Source organism: Camellia sinensis, chromosome 9 (assembly GCF_055761805.1).
Source record: "Camellia sinensis isolate YWXY chromosome 9, ASM5576180v1, whole genome shotgun sequence".
In the NCBI taxonomy this organism is placed as follows: Eukaryota; Viridiplantae; Streptophyta; class Magnoliopsida; order Ericales; family Theaceae; genus Camellia; species Camellia sinensis.
Genome location: NC_138969.1, coordinates 75,639,354 through 75,658,957, shown reverse-complemented (window position 1 = coordinate 75,658,957; position 19,604 = coordinate 75,639,354). Strand labels below are relative to the sequence as shown.

General features: G+C 34.0%; 1 protein-coding gene across 1 annotated transcript; it reads right to left on the bottom strand.

The window, feature by feature from the left end:
* Window positions 1-3,350: 3,350 nt before the first annotated feature.
* LOC114258123 (carboxylesterase SOBER1) lies at window positions 3,351-18,092 on the bottom strand. The gene is made up of 6 exons (XM_028197989.2): window positions 17,582-18,092; window positions 14,057-14,109; window positions 9,948-10,071; window positions 9,742-9,863; window positions 3,814-3,921; window positions 3,351-3,723 (listed from the first exon to the last, which is right to left on the bottom strand). Exons 1-6 carry the CDS (start codon window positions 17,871-17,873, stop codon window positions 3,634-3,636), a joined length of 789 nt encoding a protein of 262 aa, XP_028053790.2. The 5' UTR covers window positions 17,874-18,092; the 3' UTR covers window positions 3,351-3,633.
* Window positions 18,093-19,604: the final 1,512 nt, after the last annotated feature.

Below are 19,604 nucleotides of genomic sequence, written 5' to 3'. Positions count from 1 at the left end.
CTCCAATCAAACACTCTTTGGGTGACTCTAACGGATTATTAGTTCAATTTCTCTCCCCAAATAGCCAAACAAGCATGGCATAAGGATTTAAGCTTTGATTCTAGACCTATAATTAGGGACATGGTGTCATTACGCGATGCATGACCGTGACGGTTGTGCAATCCGTGAAATTTATTTCGGATATTATTTCATAATTTAAATTATTTAATTTTTAAAAAATATTGAGAAAGATATATTTGTAAAAAAATCAAGTTAATTTGATATTATTTACCTTTTTATCAAAGCACATATGTATGTGAAAAAATAAAAGGACATTTACACACAAGTCTTAATTTGTGAACTTATACTCCATTAAGTCTCAACTAAGATTTTTTAGACCTTCAAATCTTATTAAAATTTTAATAGTCGAAATTGTCTTCGAATAATAATTGTTCAGTATTTATGATTATCTATAAAGAAATATGATAATTTGACATTTATTTTGATTTTCAAAACTTTAAAACACCAACTTTCAAATTGAAAAAAAAAAAAACACGAATTTTTTGAAAAAATTGAATTATTTTTTTGTACAAAATTAAAAATTTTGAGTCTATAAAGGAGTATAATGATGGAATATTGATGTGCAAAATTGAAAAAAAAAAAAAACTTTTAAAACTTTCAAAATTGATAATGTTCTCAGTTTTAAAACTGAAAAAAACTGATAATATTCTCAATTTTATTGGATAGTTGAATCAACGCAACAAGTAAAAAGGTAAAAATGTTTAATCTCATACTCTTTTTTCATCAGTTAGTGAAACAATTATTTAAAATATTACTATAAAAAATTGATAATGTTCTTATTTTTAAAAATTAAAAAAAAAAACTGACAATATTCTAAATAAGACTTATTAATTCAAAAAATCTTAAATATGACATGAGCTATCATAGCATTTGTAAATAGGATTTTTAGGTAATTAACTCAAAAATAAATATGTATGTATTAAACTCAATACAAATATAATTCGATGAAAGAATTATCGATATCTAATCAACTTAATTTTTTCAAATATATTTTTTTCAATATTTTTTAAAATTTAGCCCTGATTTGACTATATTTTGGGGCTAAAAAATCACAAAATAAAAAAATAGACTAAATAAGTTAATATGAGATTGTTTAGGGTGTTCTAAATATTAAAGTACATTTTTTGTTATTTTGGATTAAAAAATTGAAGAAAAAAATATAGATGTTTGAGTTAATTTTTTGACTTTTTACCAAAAATATGGATTAAAAAATTATATAAAAAAAAGTGTGTAGAGAAGTTCGGGAGAGTAGCAGTACGCGGACCTGTCTGGCAGTGAAGTTTGACATAAGAAATGGTTGCCTATTTTTCGGGCATTGCACTGTACGGTACTATTCGGCCCGTGGGGGCCATCACGAGTCCCGTTTTAATAATCTGAATCATTCAATATGTAGAACTTGTCGAGTACTATATATTTGTAAAAAATCACATTGATCGGATATCAATAACTATCTAATCGGATTAGTTTTTTTCAACCGTTAACTATAACACCATCTTTTTTTTTATACAAAACTGATTTGATCACGTAGTTAGCGATATCCGATCAACGTGATTTTTTTTGAACATATAATACTCGACAAGTTCTACACATTAAATGGTTCAGATTATCAAAACGAGACCTATGATGACCCCCATGAGCTGAACAGGACCTTGTTGTTTGTGAACCGATCCTGTGCAATTTTTTCATAAAGTTCATTTCAAAAGTAATTTTTGTATAAAATTATTATTTTTAGTCCTAGTGGTAACTTTTTATTTTTTTTAGTAACTTTTTAATTTTTTGAATTATTTACAACATGTCAAATCAGGCCAAAATATCACATCTAATCCATAATTTATTATATTTTTTCTCTTATAAAAGTCAAGAAAATCAAAAAATTCAAACCAAATAAGACTAAAAATGTTTCAATACAAAAAAATTGATCATATTAGTCAATACTAAAATAAAACTTTAAATTATTCAAATCATCAAAATATAGGATATAAAATGAGTTTCATGAGAAGCACAAATGTCAGTGATGTGCATCATACATAGCAATGACACCAAATTCATAATTAGAGGGTCATTTGAGATTTCTAAAATAAGTCACTTTTTTAAAAAATATTTTTATCTTTAACTGCGTTTTTTTTTAAAAAAAAAAAATTTAATTTTTAATTTTTCTAGTATTCATTTTGTGTAGACAAAACTAGAAGGTTTTTTTTTTCCCCCTTAATTTATCTTTTTTGAACTTTTATTTTTAAAATTTGAAAAAAAAATAATTTTTTAATTTATCTCATCAAGTAAAATCTAGAGATCTAATATTTTATAAAAAGTTCATTAATGAAAATATGCTAACAAAAAAATCCATCAAAAAAGCAAATTCCAAACACCCATATATTAGAGAATTGTTAAGTGTACTATTTAGGCTGCTATTGTTATATTTTGTCTTAAAATTTTGGAAAATTTCAAATCAATATAAAACTTGAAAAATAAATATAAAATAATGATAAATTTTTATCAATATTATAAATTTTTTCATGTATAATAACTTCTTCAACTTACCATTGATGGGTAATTTTTCCTAAATTTTTTAAAGTTTTCTCTCCAATGACAATGCATAATTTGTTATCTATTACTTAGGCCCCGTTTGGTAGAGCTGTGGGAAAGTGATTATAACTTATAGCCTAATATCTTATACCTTATAATTGTGAACATAAACTGATTTTTGACTTATAAATGAAGCTTCTCCTCCCCCATTCAAAGAATAAGATGATTTTTAACTTACAAAAAACTATAAACTGTATTGTTAAACTGAACCAAACACATCAAAATAACTTAAATTAAACTAAACTGAAAATAAACCCTACCAAACAAGACCTTACTAGCAGTAAATTTAGGATCCGATTTTGCTCACATACTCAAACGTTGTGTACCATGTAGACTTCTTACATATTTTTTAATAATGATTTGTAATTGAAAAATAAAATTACGCATTTTTAAAATAATTTTACGTATTTTTGTAATTAGAAAATGTTTGAATAAAAAAATGAATAAAATTACCACAAAAATCATAATATTATCATAAAATATGTAGTTCATTATTGAACCACAAATTATCATAACCATAAAAAAAATACGTAATATTCCAAAAAATATACTTGACATGTATCTCACAAAACTACGTAACAGACGTACATATACTACAAACCCTCAAAGGATTGTAGCAAAAATATTTTGTAATTCTAATTTTACCATTAAACTATAAAACTCATGGCGTTATTCATAAAATGCTCTATGCTTTCCTTGTAAACATCTTTTTACCCTAAAAAGAGAAGAAATTTATTGAGAAATATGAATATTTTGTTATGTCCAACGTCCTGAATGTGGAATTTAGATGAATTGGACATTAAGACCCCCACACCCAGTGACACTCGTATCCAAGCTCATGTAACATAAGATACGGACACGAGTCTTTTACCATATTGGTTAAGTTCGTAACATAAAATCAAGGATGTCATCCATATATAAAGATTAACCAACAATTGAAGCACCGAGAAACTAAGGTAACAAATCAGAAGTCCATTAAACTCAACAGCTTCAGGAAGAACTCTGGAGACGAGCCTTGATCCACGAGTCCAAGTAACGTAGCTCCTCGTTGTTTATTGAATGGCCAAGACCTGGATAAGCCTACAAATCCATAACCAAATAACCGACCAATTTATTCAGAAGCAGTGTATAGAACATGAGGAGATTCAAGAAAGCAATGATAAGTAATACCTTAAACTCGCAGCTTATACCAGCTCGTTCAAGGAATGGTGGACCTGCTTGTCCAGCTTCAAAGATCACCGTTCTGTCAGCCATACCATGAGACCACAAAATAGGTGTCTGCAAGTTCATGGAGATCTCATATCATTAAGCCATCCAAAAATGTCCAAAAAAGTAGTAGTGTATGTTTAAGATCCCTAATACAGTAACCACCATTTCAAAAGAAGATTCATCTGATTTCAAAACAAGGTACTGATTTTACCATTAGCTCGTAAGTATTTACGTCATCCTGACTACAAAAATTCAATGTTTTATGTATTTGTCACCATTTGCCGATGTTTGCAAGCATTGAAGCATGTTAAATGTCTCACCACGAAGAGAATGAACAAATATCAAAATAATGGCACTACAGATGCAACGGATTGTCAACAATTACAAGATTATACTACGAAAAAACAAAATTATGAGAATACAAGTGTAGCAAGAAGAAGCATAAACAAATACAAAGGGCAATTCTAAATTTCTTCAATTGAATGGATGGTATTGGTTGAAATAAGATTTCAATAAAGTTGCCAACTCACAATTGAGAAGTAGAACTGCTAATCTAAGTAAACATCTTGCCACCATTTCTATCAACAAAAAATGTGAAAAATATCAGAAAATTATATAGTTAGAAGGAAAAAAAAAAAACCAAGGTTTGACCTTAATAATAAATCAAAACCCTAATTTTTTACTTGTTTCAATTTAAACCTCAAATTTTAAAATGGTATCAATTTTAACCATCTGTTATTTATAAACTTATAACTAACAAAACATGAGCAATTTAGACAATTTAACCATTTTTTGTTAGTGGTGTTGGACAATGCCAATGACTATGGACTGCAGAATGAAGAAGAGGGGAGGCAGTGAGTTAGGGAAGGGAAGAGTAACGGTAGACAGGAAAAAGGGATGGAGGAATGACAGAGGATTGGGGAAGAGGAGTAGTGATGGACGACGGTAAGGGTGGGAGGCAGCTGTCAACAATAATGAAGTAAAAAAAGTAACTAAATTGTCTAAATTGCTTCTTCTCCACTAGTTATATACCAAACAGATGGTTATAATTAATATCATTTTAAAAGTATAGAGTTTAAATTGAAATAATTAAAAAGTTAGGATTTGATTTGTTACCAAGGTCAAACTTTGAAGTTTTTCTTTTTTTTTTTTTTTTTTTCGGTAATTTGCCCTTAGATATTTCTATTCAACCTATACAGTCGTCTGTGACCCACTCTTGCTCTTCTCCACAAAGCAAAGAGTGAGCTGCAACTTCTAAGGTCCATAAGGAAGTTCCTGGAGCTCCTCTGATTTAGATAACTACAAAAATATGATCAAAATACAATAAAATATGTGACCAAATAACTGACTAGAAAATCATTCTTCATCCTGTTTTTATCAACATTTTGCACAAAAACACATAAAAAGGTTGACAATGTTTGAAACTTGTGATGTTTAAAGATATCAATCTCATAGTTTTGCAATTAAAATTTTAAATGCGAAAATTTATTTTTAAGCTGACAATGTCCTTTTTGTAAGAGGTTCAAAAGTGGGGTACAAGATTTGTAACACCAAAGAAGCAAATAATGTGAACAATAGGCCAAAGAGAAGAGGATGAGTCAATTGGGTGAAAGTAAAGCAAATCAGGAAAGGCAATGGCAGTATTCAAAGTGGCAGGGCCTTCCCTTTCCAGAGAATCTCTCTCTTATCAAGCTGTGAGAATTGCGCCCTATTTATAGGTGTTTCCTTGGCTCACTGGTAGGCCAAGTAGTCAATAGGGTGATACCAAGTGTCTTAGGGATCACATGGGGATATTCTTTTCCGCAACCACCAGGCCTTAGTGGGTATGTACTCCCCTTGGTCACTTCCTTCTCAAGACCTCACAAGTCCCTTGGATCGACTTCCTCGAGAAGCCCCCCTCAGTGATCCCCTACTTGTAGCCACCAAGCCACATGATCCCCAATGTCCCGATAATGGGTCATAGTGTAGCCTTGTATCAACTAGATTATGTTTTGCACCAAGCCTCAAAGGCTTCCCAGGTCCTGCCATCTTGACCGAAGTAGGCTCACTTGACCTAGGTAATCTAATCTATATGACGAGATTATTTACTTCCAAATCTCACTCTCTCCATCTTCGCATGAGTCATGATTCTAACACACCTGCATTTTTTTTTATTACTCTAAGCCTTTTGTCATTGGCTTTAAGGGGACCTTGTCTTCAAGGGGCATCTCAAGGACTTCCTCTCCCTTTGGAGTTGCCTTGGGGGCTTCACCTAGCCCTTTAGGGGTGCCTCAATACATCCACCTCCCTCTACAGGGGTGGCTCAATATTTATTGAAGGACTTGTTTTTAGGCTTATCTCGTGGACTGATTTCGGTGTACAACCCCATTGGGCCTTTCTCTGTTAGTTCTTGGACTACCCTTTCTGCCACAACTAGTTCATCAACGGGCTCACAATAACCATGGTCAAACATGGGTCAATTCATGGACCCTTCACAGGTCACTTTTAATGGGCTTCTGTTAGGAATTTGCCCACCTTCCTTTTTTCAAATTTCTTCTTCCCACCAAGGCAAATCCCACAGCATTTTCGAATTTCAAAACTAACCCCTCTTACACTTCTATTTTGAAAGACCTACAACCATTCGTAGGATCTAAAGTAAAGCTAAGAAGAAGAAGAAGAAGTAGCCAAGGCGAATCCTGCAGTATTTTCGAATTTCAAAACTAACCCCTCTTACACTTTTATTTTGAAAGACGTACAACCAAGGTTCTGAAAAGCGGTTGCGGTCGCCGTAACGGTGGCGGTGGGGCGGTTGCGGTTGCGGGGTGTAAAGGCCGTAGCGTAACGGTTGCGGTAATCGGAATCGTGAATTTTTTTTATTTTTTGCATAATTTGAAAAAAACTTACCGATACGCACATTTTTTTTCCATGATCATATTTATTGGGTTTTAAAATAAATATTGATCAATTTTTATAAATTTTTAAGTTTGACCAATATATTTCATATTTTTAAATCACTATAAACTGAGTTTTTTACATTTTATTTTAATAATTAATGACTTTATATTTTACAAAAAATAATCACTAACTATATATAAGATAAACAATGACAAAAGTAAGAAAATAAATAAAAGTCTAAATATATATATATATTAATCAAGCCAAATAGATAATGACCACACTTATTATTATTATTATTATTTTCAAACAATATATAAATAGACACACAAACAAAATGGTTGAGTGATAATAGCTGAATAGAATAGCACAGGTCTTACAACTTCAACAAATCAATAACATGTTCTTCATCTTCCCTATTCTCTCTCTCTCTATCTCTTGTTCCTCCATCTTCCCTTTTCTCTCTCTATCTCTTTTTCCCCATTTTCAACTTTTTTTTTTTTTAATGTTTTTTTGAAAGAAGCAATTTGGAACCGTTATGTAACGGTACGTAACAAGCCGTTATGGCCGTTACGGCACCGTTACGACCGCTATAGCAGCCGCTACGGCCAATACACCTATAAATTTCAATCACACTGCAAAAGCGGCCATAACGGGTGGCGGTAACTACCACAACCGTTACGTAACGGCGTTACGTAACGGTTGCGGCCGCTTTTTAAAACCTTGCGTACAACCATTCCTAGGATCTAAATTAAAGCTAAGAATGAGTAAGAAGAAGAAGAAGAAGAAGAAAGAGAACCGAAATAGAGAAATAACAAGAGGAAAAACAGAAATAGAAGAAGTTTTGAAATAGATATGGAGAAGATGAAGAAGAAACTGAAAATAGAGATTGAATTGAAGAGAAAATCGAAGACCAAAAAAAAAAAAAAAACGAAACAAAAGAAAACATGAAGAGAATAGGGAAAACTGAAACAAAGAAGAAGAATAAGAAGTTTAAAGCATCTAATCAAATGTTATAAAAAAATAAAAAGTAAAATTATCTGAAATTCTTATTATAAAAAAAATTAGGAGAACAAGTATTAATATCTCCAAAAAACAAAACTTAGAGGGCGGACTTAAACAATTTAAAAATATTCATGACCCATCCCTGCTAGTTTTTGGTGAGTCTTATTTGTTTTTCTTTTAGATTAAATTGTTAGTCAATTTTTACTATCTTCCTTTCTTTATGAGTCATGGGTATTTTATAATTTTATTAATTTTTGGACATGTGTTGTAGCCCCACACATGAATCACCATTAGTGTCAAGTTAAATTATTGGGTCTTTACATTTTAAATGAGTCTTAGAAGTCAAAAGTTCTAGTTTCCAGAATAAGATGTGCAAATCTTTTTAGAAGTAGGAGTTCCAGTTTACATAAAGTTATGTGGTTCTTACAATTTAATAGAGCAAATATGTTTTAGAGAATTTTCAGAATATTGTGAGATGCATTAACCGTAGATGTGAAACTTATGAAATCTAAGTGTGATGCCTGGATTTTTTTTCTTTAAAACCAGATTTGTTTTGTCACTGCATTAAACATTATTTCATAACGCTAAACTATCTTCCCCCTCCACCCTTGAAAACAAAATACCAACCCAAAATGGCAGATCATTTTTCACAGGCTACTGTTCACAGAACAACCCTAAACAATCCCCAAAATCCAGTCTTTTCACTCTCAAAAACTTCCCCTTTCAATACCCTCTTAGTAACCCTTGAAAAGCCCATATTTTATCAACTTTCCAGCCACTACAATCAACAATAAACAGCTCTAAATATAGCCCACTGCTGCAGCAAGCCACCTAGTAGGAGAGTGTTCCGCACTAGCCATACATTACTCAGGGAAAAGTAAATTTAAAGAGGTGATGATATTTAGAAATAGACATGATTTCAAGGCACCGCCAATATGAACCACAAATAATCAAGTTACTATTATTAGGAGTCATATTATGTCTGTTTATTCAAGGTTAAATATACTGCAGGTCGGTTTCAAATATTTTCTTTAAATTTTTTGGGTCAAGGATATCCTGGTAATTTAAAAAAATTTGGACGTCGGCTGCAAGCGTCACCCGTGGGTCATCATAGAAGTCACACTATGGGTCTCTATATTCGTCCAATTCAATAGAAAGCATGTTTTGGAGACTTTTCAGAGCCTTTGGAGATCATTTGGGATAGTGCAATGCGTTATTAACCTTAGGTGTGATGTCTGGATTCTTCTTCTGCTCCTTAATTTTTCACCCTTCTCGGCAATTACAACTTCAAAACCAGATTTGTTTCACCAACGCTTTTAATTCTATTAAACCATATTCCAAAAGCCTAAAACCATCTTCCCCTTCAAGCCTAGGAACATAGCATACCAAAACAACCCATAAAGTTCATCACAGTTAACGGTTCACAGCATAAAAACAGCCCCTGATCAGTCCCCAAAATTCCATTTTTTAACTCCCAAAAGCCTTCCCTTTTAGTACCCTCTGAGAAACCCTAGAAAAGCCCATATTATACAAACTTTCCAGCCACTAAAATCAACTATAATCAGCCTTAAATAGAGCCTTTTGCTGCTGCCTCATATAAGTTTATTTTTAGGGCTCACTACCTAGTGGAGAGTGTTCTTGTCCTACATCTTGAACTTTGTCCAGAAAGTATTTCACTGCAATAAAGTTGTTTTTTATCTAATCAATTCCCATGATTACCATCAATCTATCTAGACATTCGAAGAAAAACTTTAAGTCAAGTTCAATGATAAAGCTTCAAGTTGGTTTCAGGAACAGATGTTCCATGTTTGGAGATGGTTACTGAACAAGTACCCTCTACATGTGTCACCTTTATAGCATGCTATAGACTAGTTTTGAACCTATGAAAATTGATACTGTTGCTTGGTGATTATACAAAGAACCAGCAAGTCAGCAAGGCAAACACAAGCATCAAAAAACAAGGCAAGACTGTAAAACAAAGACACAATTGATGTGTTACAAGAAAAGTACCTTCTTTGCATCTGGTGAGATTTGTTCTATTATAGATGAATTAAAAGGAACCCATCCACTGAAAACTGCACCTCCTCCTAGAGCTCTTGGGTATAGTAGAACACTTGCCAAGGTCAAGGCTCCTGCAAAACATAACAATTTACCAGTTACCTGCAGGAACCAAGACAAGGACACAAACTTTTTCATGGAGACAGAGAGAGAGAGACCTCCTTGACTAAATCCACATACAAATATATTATCAGGATGAGTGCCAGCAGCTACCTCCTTCTCTATCATTGCATGCACATTCCGGACTGCTTTCAGGACACCACTTTCATCATTAGGAGAATCCTGATACATGTTGCAAAACAAGCATAGCAGATTATCAAAGTGAATTGTTACTTTAGTATGCATGTGAACTCCATCTAGTACAACATTGAGAATAATCTATTGAATATAGAATTAGAATATATAGAATCTTTTTATTTTAGTATTATGTATATAATATGTGATTGTATCAATCACTAATTTAGTGTTTTGTTTATATCGTTTCCTAAATTGTATCATGAATCTATTATATATACATGGCCTCTGCCTTATTCATGAGTAAGCCAACCTATTCTTTTCATCCATTTTGGTTTCTGAGCTTACTATTCTTTTCATCCATTTTGGTATCAGAGCCTAAGCTCAGAAACCCTAGCTCTCTCTTCCTCCCTGCCACCATTACCCAGCCACTGCCCAACCTATTCTGCCCCTCCTTTCTTGTTCCTTAGGTGCCGTCAGCCCTCCTAATCCCTCTACACCACCCGACAGCCTCTCCTAGCTCCCTTACACCACCCAACCACCTCACCCCTCTCTCCTAGACCCCTCGACAGCCCTTACCCACTGTCCTAGATCCTCGGCAGGTGGTTTCAGCCCTGCCGAGGCCACTGTTTGCTGCCGAGCTGGCTGTTTACTGGCCTTAGGTGTTTCGGCAGCCTTTTCAGGGTAGCTCAGGCCCTTTTTCCCTTTCCAAGGGTGTGGTGTTAATGTATTAAGCATTTTTTTGACTCTTTTTCATTCGGTGGGATACCGTGTTTATTCGGTAACATTTATCTGGATTAGCTGTTGAGTTTTTCCGGCTTCTCGTATTTTCTTTTGAACTGTGTTGCTATGATTCTATGTGGTTTTTTAACCCTATTATATCACCATGACTGAGACACCTCCTGCTATTACTTCTGATATGCCCACCAAGCCTGTTCCAGTTAGTTCTGATTTTTCTCTTTCTCATCATACTGATGTTCATCATATTACGAGTGTGGTGTTGAATGAGAAAAATTTTGCCGTCCAGAGCTGCTCCCTTAAACTCTATTTAGGGGGAAAGAGAAAAGCTCATTGGCTCGTATCTTCTAATACCTAGCCTGTTGCGACAGACCCTACATGTGCCCAGTGGGTTATTGATAATTGTACTATTCTCAGATTGATGTTCAATTCCATGGAGGATCGTATTTATCACATGTTTCTCTATTGCGACACAGTTCCTAGTCTGTGGCGTGCCTTGTCACAGATGTATGCCCATGCTCATAATGATGCTCGCATCTTTGAGCTTTATCAAGATATTGCTCGTGCCTCCCAGTCTACCTTGGATCTTTCTATGTCAGAGTTCTTTGGATATCTTCAAGCCTGTTGAGAAGAATTGGCTTAATATGAGCCCTTGACCAAATTACCAGCAGATGCTACCTCTCTTGTGTCCAAATGCCTTGTTCTCCAGCACACCTACCAATTTCTGATGGGTTTAAACTTTGTGTTTGAATCTCTTTGAACTCAGATTTTAAACACATCACCCATGCCTTCTCTCTATGAGGCCTTCGCCACTATTGATAGTGATGAGCGTCGTAAGCGTCTGGTTCGGCCAAGTCCTCCTCTCCTGTCTCTGGTTTTATCTGATCAGATGGCTCTTGCTACCAAGTCTGGTTCTCAAGGTTCTATTGGTCCAGTCACTTGTCATCATTGTGGTGCTTCTAGTCATGTTAAGGGTCGTTGCTTCAAACTTCATCCTGAGTTGAGGCCACGTTCTTCTCGCTCTCGTGGTACTAGCACCCCTCGCACTACTACTTTAATGGAGGCCACTCCTGCTCCTAGGTCTCCTAATATCCCTAATTTACAGAAGTTACAGACTCAGATTGGTCAGCTTCAAGCTCAGCTTGGATCTCTCACTGCTGGCTCTCATGGTCGTCTTCCACTACTGCCAACCCTTAGTTGCACGAAGCGGGAGCGAGGGCGGGAGCGGGGGCGGGAGCGAGGAATCATGAGCCGATAGAAGTTTCTTAGGTTGGGAGTGTCTCGGGGAGCGGTAATATATATATATATATATATTTTTTAATGTACATTAGAAGTTTTTTTATAAATATTTTTATTTTAATATATATTAATTATTTTATTTATTTATTATATTTTTTAAATAATGTATTATTGTTAATTTATTTTTTTTATTTTTAATTGATATATATTATAAATAAAAAATTATAATAAATAAGGAATAATAAATTATGTTAAAATAAATAAAAAGAAAAATTAGATATTTTATTTTATAATTTTGTTTATTATATATGGTTTAATTAGATTTCTTTTAAATAATTAGATGATTTATTTTATTTATTATATGTTAAAAAGTTAAGAAATAATAATTTACAAAAATTATTATTATATATGATATTTTAAGAAATAATAATTAAATATTTTATTATATATGGTAAAAATTATAATTTATAAATTTTATTACATATATAATATATGATAAATTATATTTACTATATATATTATATATGATAAATTATATATTATATATATTATATATGATCAATTAAACATAGAGACGAAGAGAGAGAGTGAAGAGAATAACGAACAGAGATGAAGAGGGAGAGAAGCAGAGACGAAGAGACAGAGAGAAGCACAGAGACGAAGAGAGACAGACGAAGACGATCGAAACCCTCAAAGACGAAGACAATCGTGATCAATAGTGAGAGAAGAGAGTGACGACGGCAATCAAAGCCCTAATCTCAACACTGGTCCACTGTAAGTTCTCTCAACAACCCTTCTTTCTCCTCTCATATCGACGTCGAAGGTTAGGGTTTCTCTCTCTCTCTCTCTCCTCTTTACGATCCCATCTTGGATTGAATCGCATTTCTCTCTCCACAGAAACGCGATTCTTACACGTTTCTTTCGCGGAATCGCGATTCTTACTTAGAGTAAGAATCGCCACCTAGTTGCATGATTCCTGTAACTAAGTGCCAACCTCGCTACAAGTACTACTCCTGCTTTTCATGTTCGGTCTACTAGTCCCTCATGGGTTCTAGATTCTGGGGCTAATGATCATATGACGGGTGAATTTTCCTTTCTTTCCTCTCCAATCGCTACTACTATTGCCCAGTCTGTGTGTCATGCTGACGATTCTTCATCTTCAGTTCATCATAAGCGTGTAGTATCCTTATCCCCTACCATTACTTTATCGTCCGTTTTACATGTTCCAAATTTTGCATAAAATCTCTTATCCGTTAGTTGTCTTGCCAAACAATTTAATTGTGTTGTCATCTTCTTACCCTCTTCTTGCCTTTTAGAGGACCTGAGTTCGAAGAAGATTTTTGGCAAGGGCTATGAGTGTGATGGGCTTTACTACTTTAGGGATCCACCGGATGAGCCTTCCTCTTCTTCTTTAACTAGTTTCCAGGCTTCTGTTTTGCCCGCTTCCATGTCTTGTGTTTTTAATATTCACTTCAAGAATTATGGCATGCTCGTATGGGTTATGTTAATTTTCAATATTTATGTCAATTTTTTCCTCTATTTAATAAAGCTTGCAAAGATTCTATATACTCTAATTCTATATTCAACACCGTTCCATCTTAGAATTTTCTGGCATGTATAGGACTATGTCGTAAGACCCTTCTTAAAAATTTTAAAAGTATTCTCCAATTGGTGAACATCCATGAACTTACATTATAAGATTCAAAAAGAAGAAATGTTTGGTAATCTTCCCAAAAAAAAAAAAAAAAAAGAAAGAAAGAAAGAAAATACTTCAAACAGTATTGGGAAGGCTGCACAATGTCTACCATGCAAAGTCATCAGTTTGAAATCAATTCGTATCAACCCGAAGATGTGAAAAGACATTCAAAGTAGACATCCCACTTCATACCAGTACTTATAAACATCATTTTTTTTTTTTTCCCTAACAAACATCTATTTAAGAATCGATCAGTTCTCAACTCACCAAAATGCAAATATAATGCAATTTCCAAGAAGATGCTTGAAGGTAAATAAAAAAAAAAAAAATAATCCACTAAATACAAGGACCAAAACTTACAGCTGTTACTGGTATTTCATGAAGATCAAACCATGAAGGCATCACAGCACCATCTGCAAAAGAAGCAAATTAAGTATGTTGAATGGTACTATATAAAGAGAGAGAATCAAATATTTTCAACAAGACAATAACATATTTTGAGCCCTTGTTGTGGACCATTTGAAATACCTTCTTGTAGTTATTTTATTACTTTACATCATGAATGATAAATAATAAGGGTGCAAGTCCTAAGGAGAACCTATCAAAGAAATCTCTATTTCACAATGCAAGACACTTATTTCAAGGGAGGTACACCATGGAATAATGAAAAATCAATGGAGTTTAATTAATTACTATAATTGGATTATAGAAACACCGATTTGCCAATCTAAAATCTCTCTTTCCCATGTCTCTTGTGGAGTCAAGAGAACTGTCAACTGTCAAGTTGATTTTGGTGGTAGCATTACTATGTATAAACATATATATATATATAAGTTAAACCATAAATGGAGATGCTAGGTGGAGGGGAAGACTTAAGTTGACAAGGGATGCTGCAGTGAAAAAATATATGAATTTATTAAATTTAACTGAGCATATAGCCCTTGATAGAGCTGAAAAAATGATTCATGTAGCCAACCCCACTTAATTAGGACACAAGCTTAATTTGGTTTGGTATATATAAGTTAGAGAAAATTACAACAAATATATATATATATATATATGTGGTTTAGATTGATAACAAATCAAAAGATTAGGGTTAAATTGATAAAATTAAAAGCACAAGGTTTATTTTGATACGAGGGTAAAACTTTGGTTTTTTTTTTTTTTTTGTAATTTCTCTATAAGTTAAATGGATGATAGTGCTATGTATAAAGATTTTACTACATTGCCAACTTCCCTCTATAGGGTATTAAACCTTAGCTCATAGAGGCAACTTCCTGACTCCATACTTGATCTTTAGGGAGAGATTATGGTCTCAATCTTGGTTTACTTGAGCTTTGTTCTGCTAATCTATGATATATCTTTCTTAGGAAGCACTTATTGGTGGCTCGAGTGGGGTGTGGAGAATGCCACCAATGTTCATTATGGAGATTCGAATGAGTGGGGTTTTGGTGGAGACCACGCTTTGTTGCTTTGATTTACTATTTTTGGTTTCCTATGATCATGCTCCGGCAATGGGTGCTCTTTGGATTTGTTTGCCAAAATTTTTTTGGGTTTTTTCCTTGGCTCAAAGGTTGTTGCTATTAATTGGTTGGTCTTAAACTTCATGGGTCTTGTCACAAGATGGTGGTGGAATTTGACTCACTGGTGAAAATACCGATAAAAAATGCCTATGGAGAGACATGCATGCTTAATCTACCGTTGAACGAAGCCTTTTGGGGAGTAAGATGCTTGGATTGATTGTACTGTTTGTTTTCTACGTACTCAACGGTGGATGTTGTTGTGCTTTTGTAAGGCATGCTGCAATAGTTAGCAACGAGTGGCCGTGTGTGCTTGAGTCCAAGCGAGAGTGGGTGACTGGATGAACTGTCCTTGTTTTGACCATACATGTTGTTCTTAGAAGACCCATGTGTATATATTTCCGGGAGATGATTGGGTTTGAATTTGTATTGCACTACAATTGGTCTGTCAATCAGTTTGCAATTGTGAAAGGTGTCACATGGGCTAAAGAGCATGCGGTAAGAACACATTGTTGGACTGTCACAGATTGGTAGTGCAGTTTTGGTGGGATAATATCATCATCCATGTTTTGCTTAGCCTTATGGACTTTGTTGTGTTTTTCTTTTACTGGCTAGGTTTGTTCTCTTTGGAGGAGTGTTCCATGTGTGCCCTATTTGGGGTATGCCTGCCTTAGGCTTTGAGAGATTATATTTTCTAGACTAGGCTTGTGTGTCCTCATTTTGAGAAGCGTGTCCCTATTGGGCTGTGTACTGAACTTCCCTGTAATATCTTCTCCTTCTTTTGGTAATATAATTACTTGTCCAAAAAAGTATTAGGAAAACAAAATGCGGCTTCTATGGAGGAGTGAAATTAGAGCTAAGTTTCCTCTACATAGCCATTCATCAAGTCCTAATCAAACCCCTTAGCACCAGTGGTGAAACCAGGATTTTGGCTCGGGGGCAACCCTATGTCAAATTGATAGCGAGATCTATCACAACACAACTGACCCTGATTTTCAATGGGTGGTAAAAACAACTAAAGATGAGCATGATGCCAAATTTATATGTTTAGAGTTATGCTTCAGTTAACCAAATTTTTTCTTTGTTTTGTTGATTTTCTATTGTTTTTTTATTATTAATTTGATTATCGATTTTAGTCTTACCAAGATGATCATCATAATTTAAAAAGTGATTCATGACGCCATTTAAAATGAGAATGACACAATTACATCAAAATACACGCAAAAAAGAGAAATCGAGAGTGGAAGAGAAAGAAATGAGATAAAGAATTTGAAGGGATCTTTTTAATTAATGAATCACATTACAATGAAGCTAATGAATTACAATCGTAGTAAACAATAACACAACATAAATCTAATATAAAGAAAGTCTTAAAGTAAGAGAGAAAAATCCTAAATAAATGCATAGAGAATACAACCAATAATCAAATTTAGAGATTTCAACCTCTGAGCTCAAAGTTTAGGGATTTTGACTAATGGACTAACCTCGTTGGCTTCACGAAGATATTGTTCAAAATAAATAAAATCAAAGAAAAGAGGTGGTACAAAGATTTAAGGGGTATACTTAAAAACTTTATAGGAGTTAATTAAAATTTTCAATTACACCTCGTTTGGATGCAGTGATTTGGATAGAAAAGAAAAGAAATCCATGTCTCTTGGTGCTAATCACTTGTTTGGATTACTAGACATGAGGAGAGGGGGGGGGGGGGGGGGGGGAGGGGGGTTCTCTCCAAAATTGGAGAGATTGTGAGAGAAAAGAAAGGGAAAGATTACTAATTTTGTCTATTATCAAAATTGTCCATCTACCTACAAAAGAAATAAAAACAAAAATGGTTATTTTCGTAATATAACCGGTAAAAATTTCTTTTCTTTTTACGTAGTCTATCAAACAAGATTGGAGAGAAATCCCCATTTTTTTTTTCTTACCAACTCAACCAAACAAGAGGGAGATAAATCACAATTATTTCTTTTCTTTTCTCTCTAGATATCCAAATATAGTGTTAGAGGTAAAATAATAGTCTACAAATTGCACTGAAACATTTGATTGTGCCGTTGAATTATCTGACCATTCAACTCCTTTCTATGTTGTTTACAATGACAGAAGGTCACATCACATGCATCAAAAGAATGAGTTTTACCAATACAGAATTTCAAAGTAAATCAATCAAACAATGTCATTCATTCAAAAGACTCACCCACCTACAAAACCCTGATCAAATCCGCACCCAACAATAAACCTAAAAAACCAAGATCATACCATAAACACACTACCCAGATGATCAATTTCACACTATTCAACAAGAAAACCATAACAGAATCAGAGAGAAAAAAAAAAAAAAAAAAAACCACTTCATAATTAAACTTACTGTTGCAGGTGACGGGAGTGGAAGGAGCAGAAGGGAAAGACCAGACGGTGTTTCTGAACTCAGGCGAAGTGAAGAGTGACTTGATGGGTTCGTTGGCAGGGCCAGAATCGCCCAACCCATGAAGCCAGAGAACAAAGCTTCGAGCCATCGAGCCTCCTGGTTCTCGAGATTGCGACAAAGGTTGGGTTTTGGGGTTGGAGAGGAGTAGTACGAAGAAAATGGTGCTACTGAAGGCAACTGCTAGCACTGCTATTGGTTTCACCAAAACCGACACGGATCTAGACGAATTCATCTCCGTTTGCCTCTCTCATTTCTTTTGTTCCTTTTTTCTGGGTCCGATCCCAAAACCCAACAACCTGTTGTTTGGTAGCATTTTTATTTTTATTTTTTATTTTCAAATACTTGAAATATAAATTCATTTTCAAAAGATGTTTCTATTTCATCTTCCTCCACCTACCACATGAAAATTCTAGCTTGCATATCATATGTATGATCAGCGTGGGATTTGGTTATACATATTGGTTTTGGTTATGACTTACAATTTATTATAATATTATTTATGATATTTTATTGGAGTTAATTGGTGAAAATTTCACGTTATCTAAGAATTTTTTTTTGAAGGACAAGGACAAGCATTGAAAGTCGTATAAAAAATTGTTAACATCGCAAAATTAGTCAAAAAAATCATCAATGCAAAGGTGATCATTGTTTCTACTCGTGACTGGTGGCAGTGAAGTAAATAGATATGTAACATTTAACGATAGGTAATAATGTACAAATAGGTAACATTTGGATAGACAAATGATAATAGGTGACGTTTGGATATATAGATTATATTTGAACATGTAGACAGATAGGTGTCTTTTTTGGACAGTATATGTCTTTTTGGTCAAAGAATATTTAAGTTCGGGCTTAGGCCTTATTTGGGAACATACTATTTTAATAACTTTTTGATATTTTACAAAAAGATATATAAAAAAGTAGAGAGGGTAATATGACAACTTATAGTAATTTTTTGACTTTTTAGCTAAAACTGAAAGTTACCAAACGAGACCTCATTGACCCAATAATTTCTTAAGTGAACCTTTGGCCTAAGTGCCTTTATATAAGGGTAAATTACCTATCTATCCCATATGGTAGACTTACACTTAGGTCTTGTCCATATTTGAAAAGTACAGATTAATCCTGTTTTACCTTTTTTGTCCTTGAATGTTGTATTGGTTGTCTCTCCTTGTTGCCCTAAATAATCTTTTTTTCTTCTCTCTCTTTCTCTACCATTTTTACAATCAGTATATACCATCATTTCCATTTGTCGGTCATTGTTCTCCTCTGTATTCGTCAACATCACGGGACCTAACGTTGTCAACAACACTCTCCTCAACCACCATCATTGTCTTCCTCTCTCGTTGTTGTCGTCGTTCGCCTCATACCACTGTTATCCTCTTTCGTTGCCATCACCGCCGCTCTTCTTCCATTATCCATCTACTATCTTCGACACCGTTGTTGCCACCACCATCCTCCGTAATCACCGATCTGTTATCTTCGACATCGATCTTTACTGGAAACTTTAGATCTAGCCAATTTCAATGCCAATCTACAAGCTTTGATGCTAACCTAGCATCATTACCCTCATCGACGTCGAGATGTAGCCATGACATGATCGCCAGAGTTCCTATTAGTGAGATTGACTCTTTGTGAACTAGATCTACTATGTATAAAAACTGAAAAAACCGATCTGAATAAATTTATCATTGGTTATTATTGATTATCACTGATGAATTTATCAGTAAATTTGTAGAATTCTCTGCTAGTAATTTGTATACATAACTTATGTGCCTTTTCGCTTTTTATATGTTTGTTTTTGTATTAACGATGAGCTCTCTTGAAGTCTTTTTTATCAAGAGCACATTTGGCTCTATTTTGTATCTGATGAATGTGCAATTTTTTGATTTATATAAAAACCATATCTACGATTTGTAATTTTTTTGTAGAAATTCTTCTACGCTGTGTTTGGTTGGAGGAT

Coding starts and splice junctions, on each gene's coding strand:
- LOC114258123 (XM_028197989.2), bottom strand. CDS start 17,873: ATGAATTCGTCTAGATCCGTGTCGGTTTTGGTGAAACCAATAGCAGTG. Junction 14,110..17,581: donor CACTCCCGTCACCTGCAACA/GTAAGTTTAATT, acceptor CTTCTTTTGCAG/ATGGTGCTGTGATGCCTTCA. Junction 9,864..9,947: donor ATGTGGATTTAGTCAAGGAG/GTCTCTCTCTCT, acceptor TATGTTTTGCAG/GAGCCTTGACCTTGGCAAGT.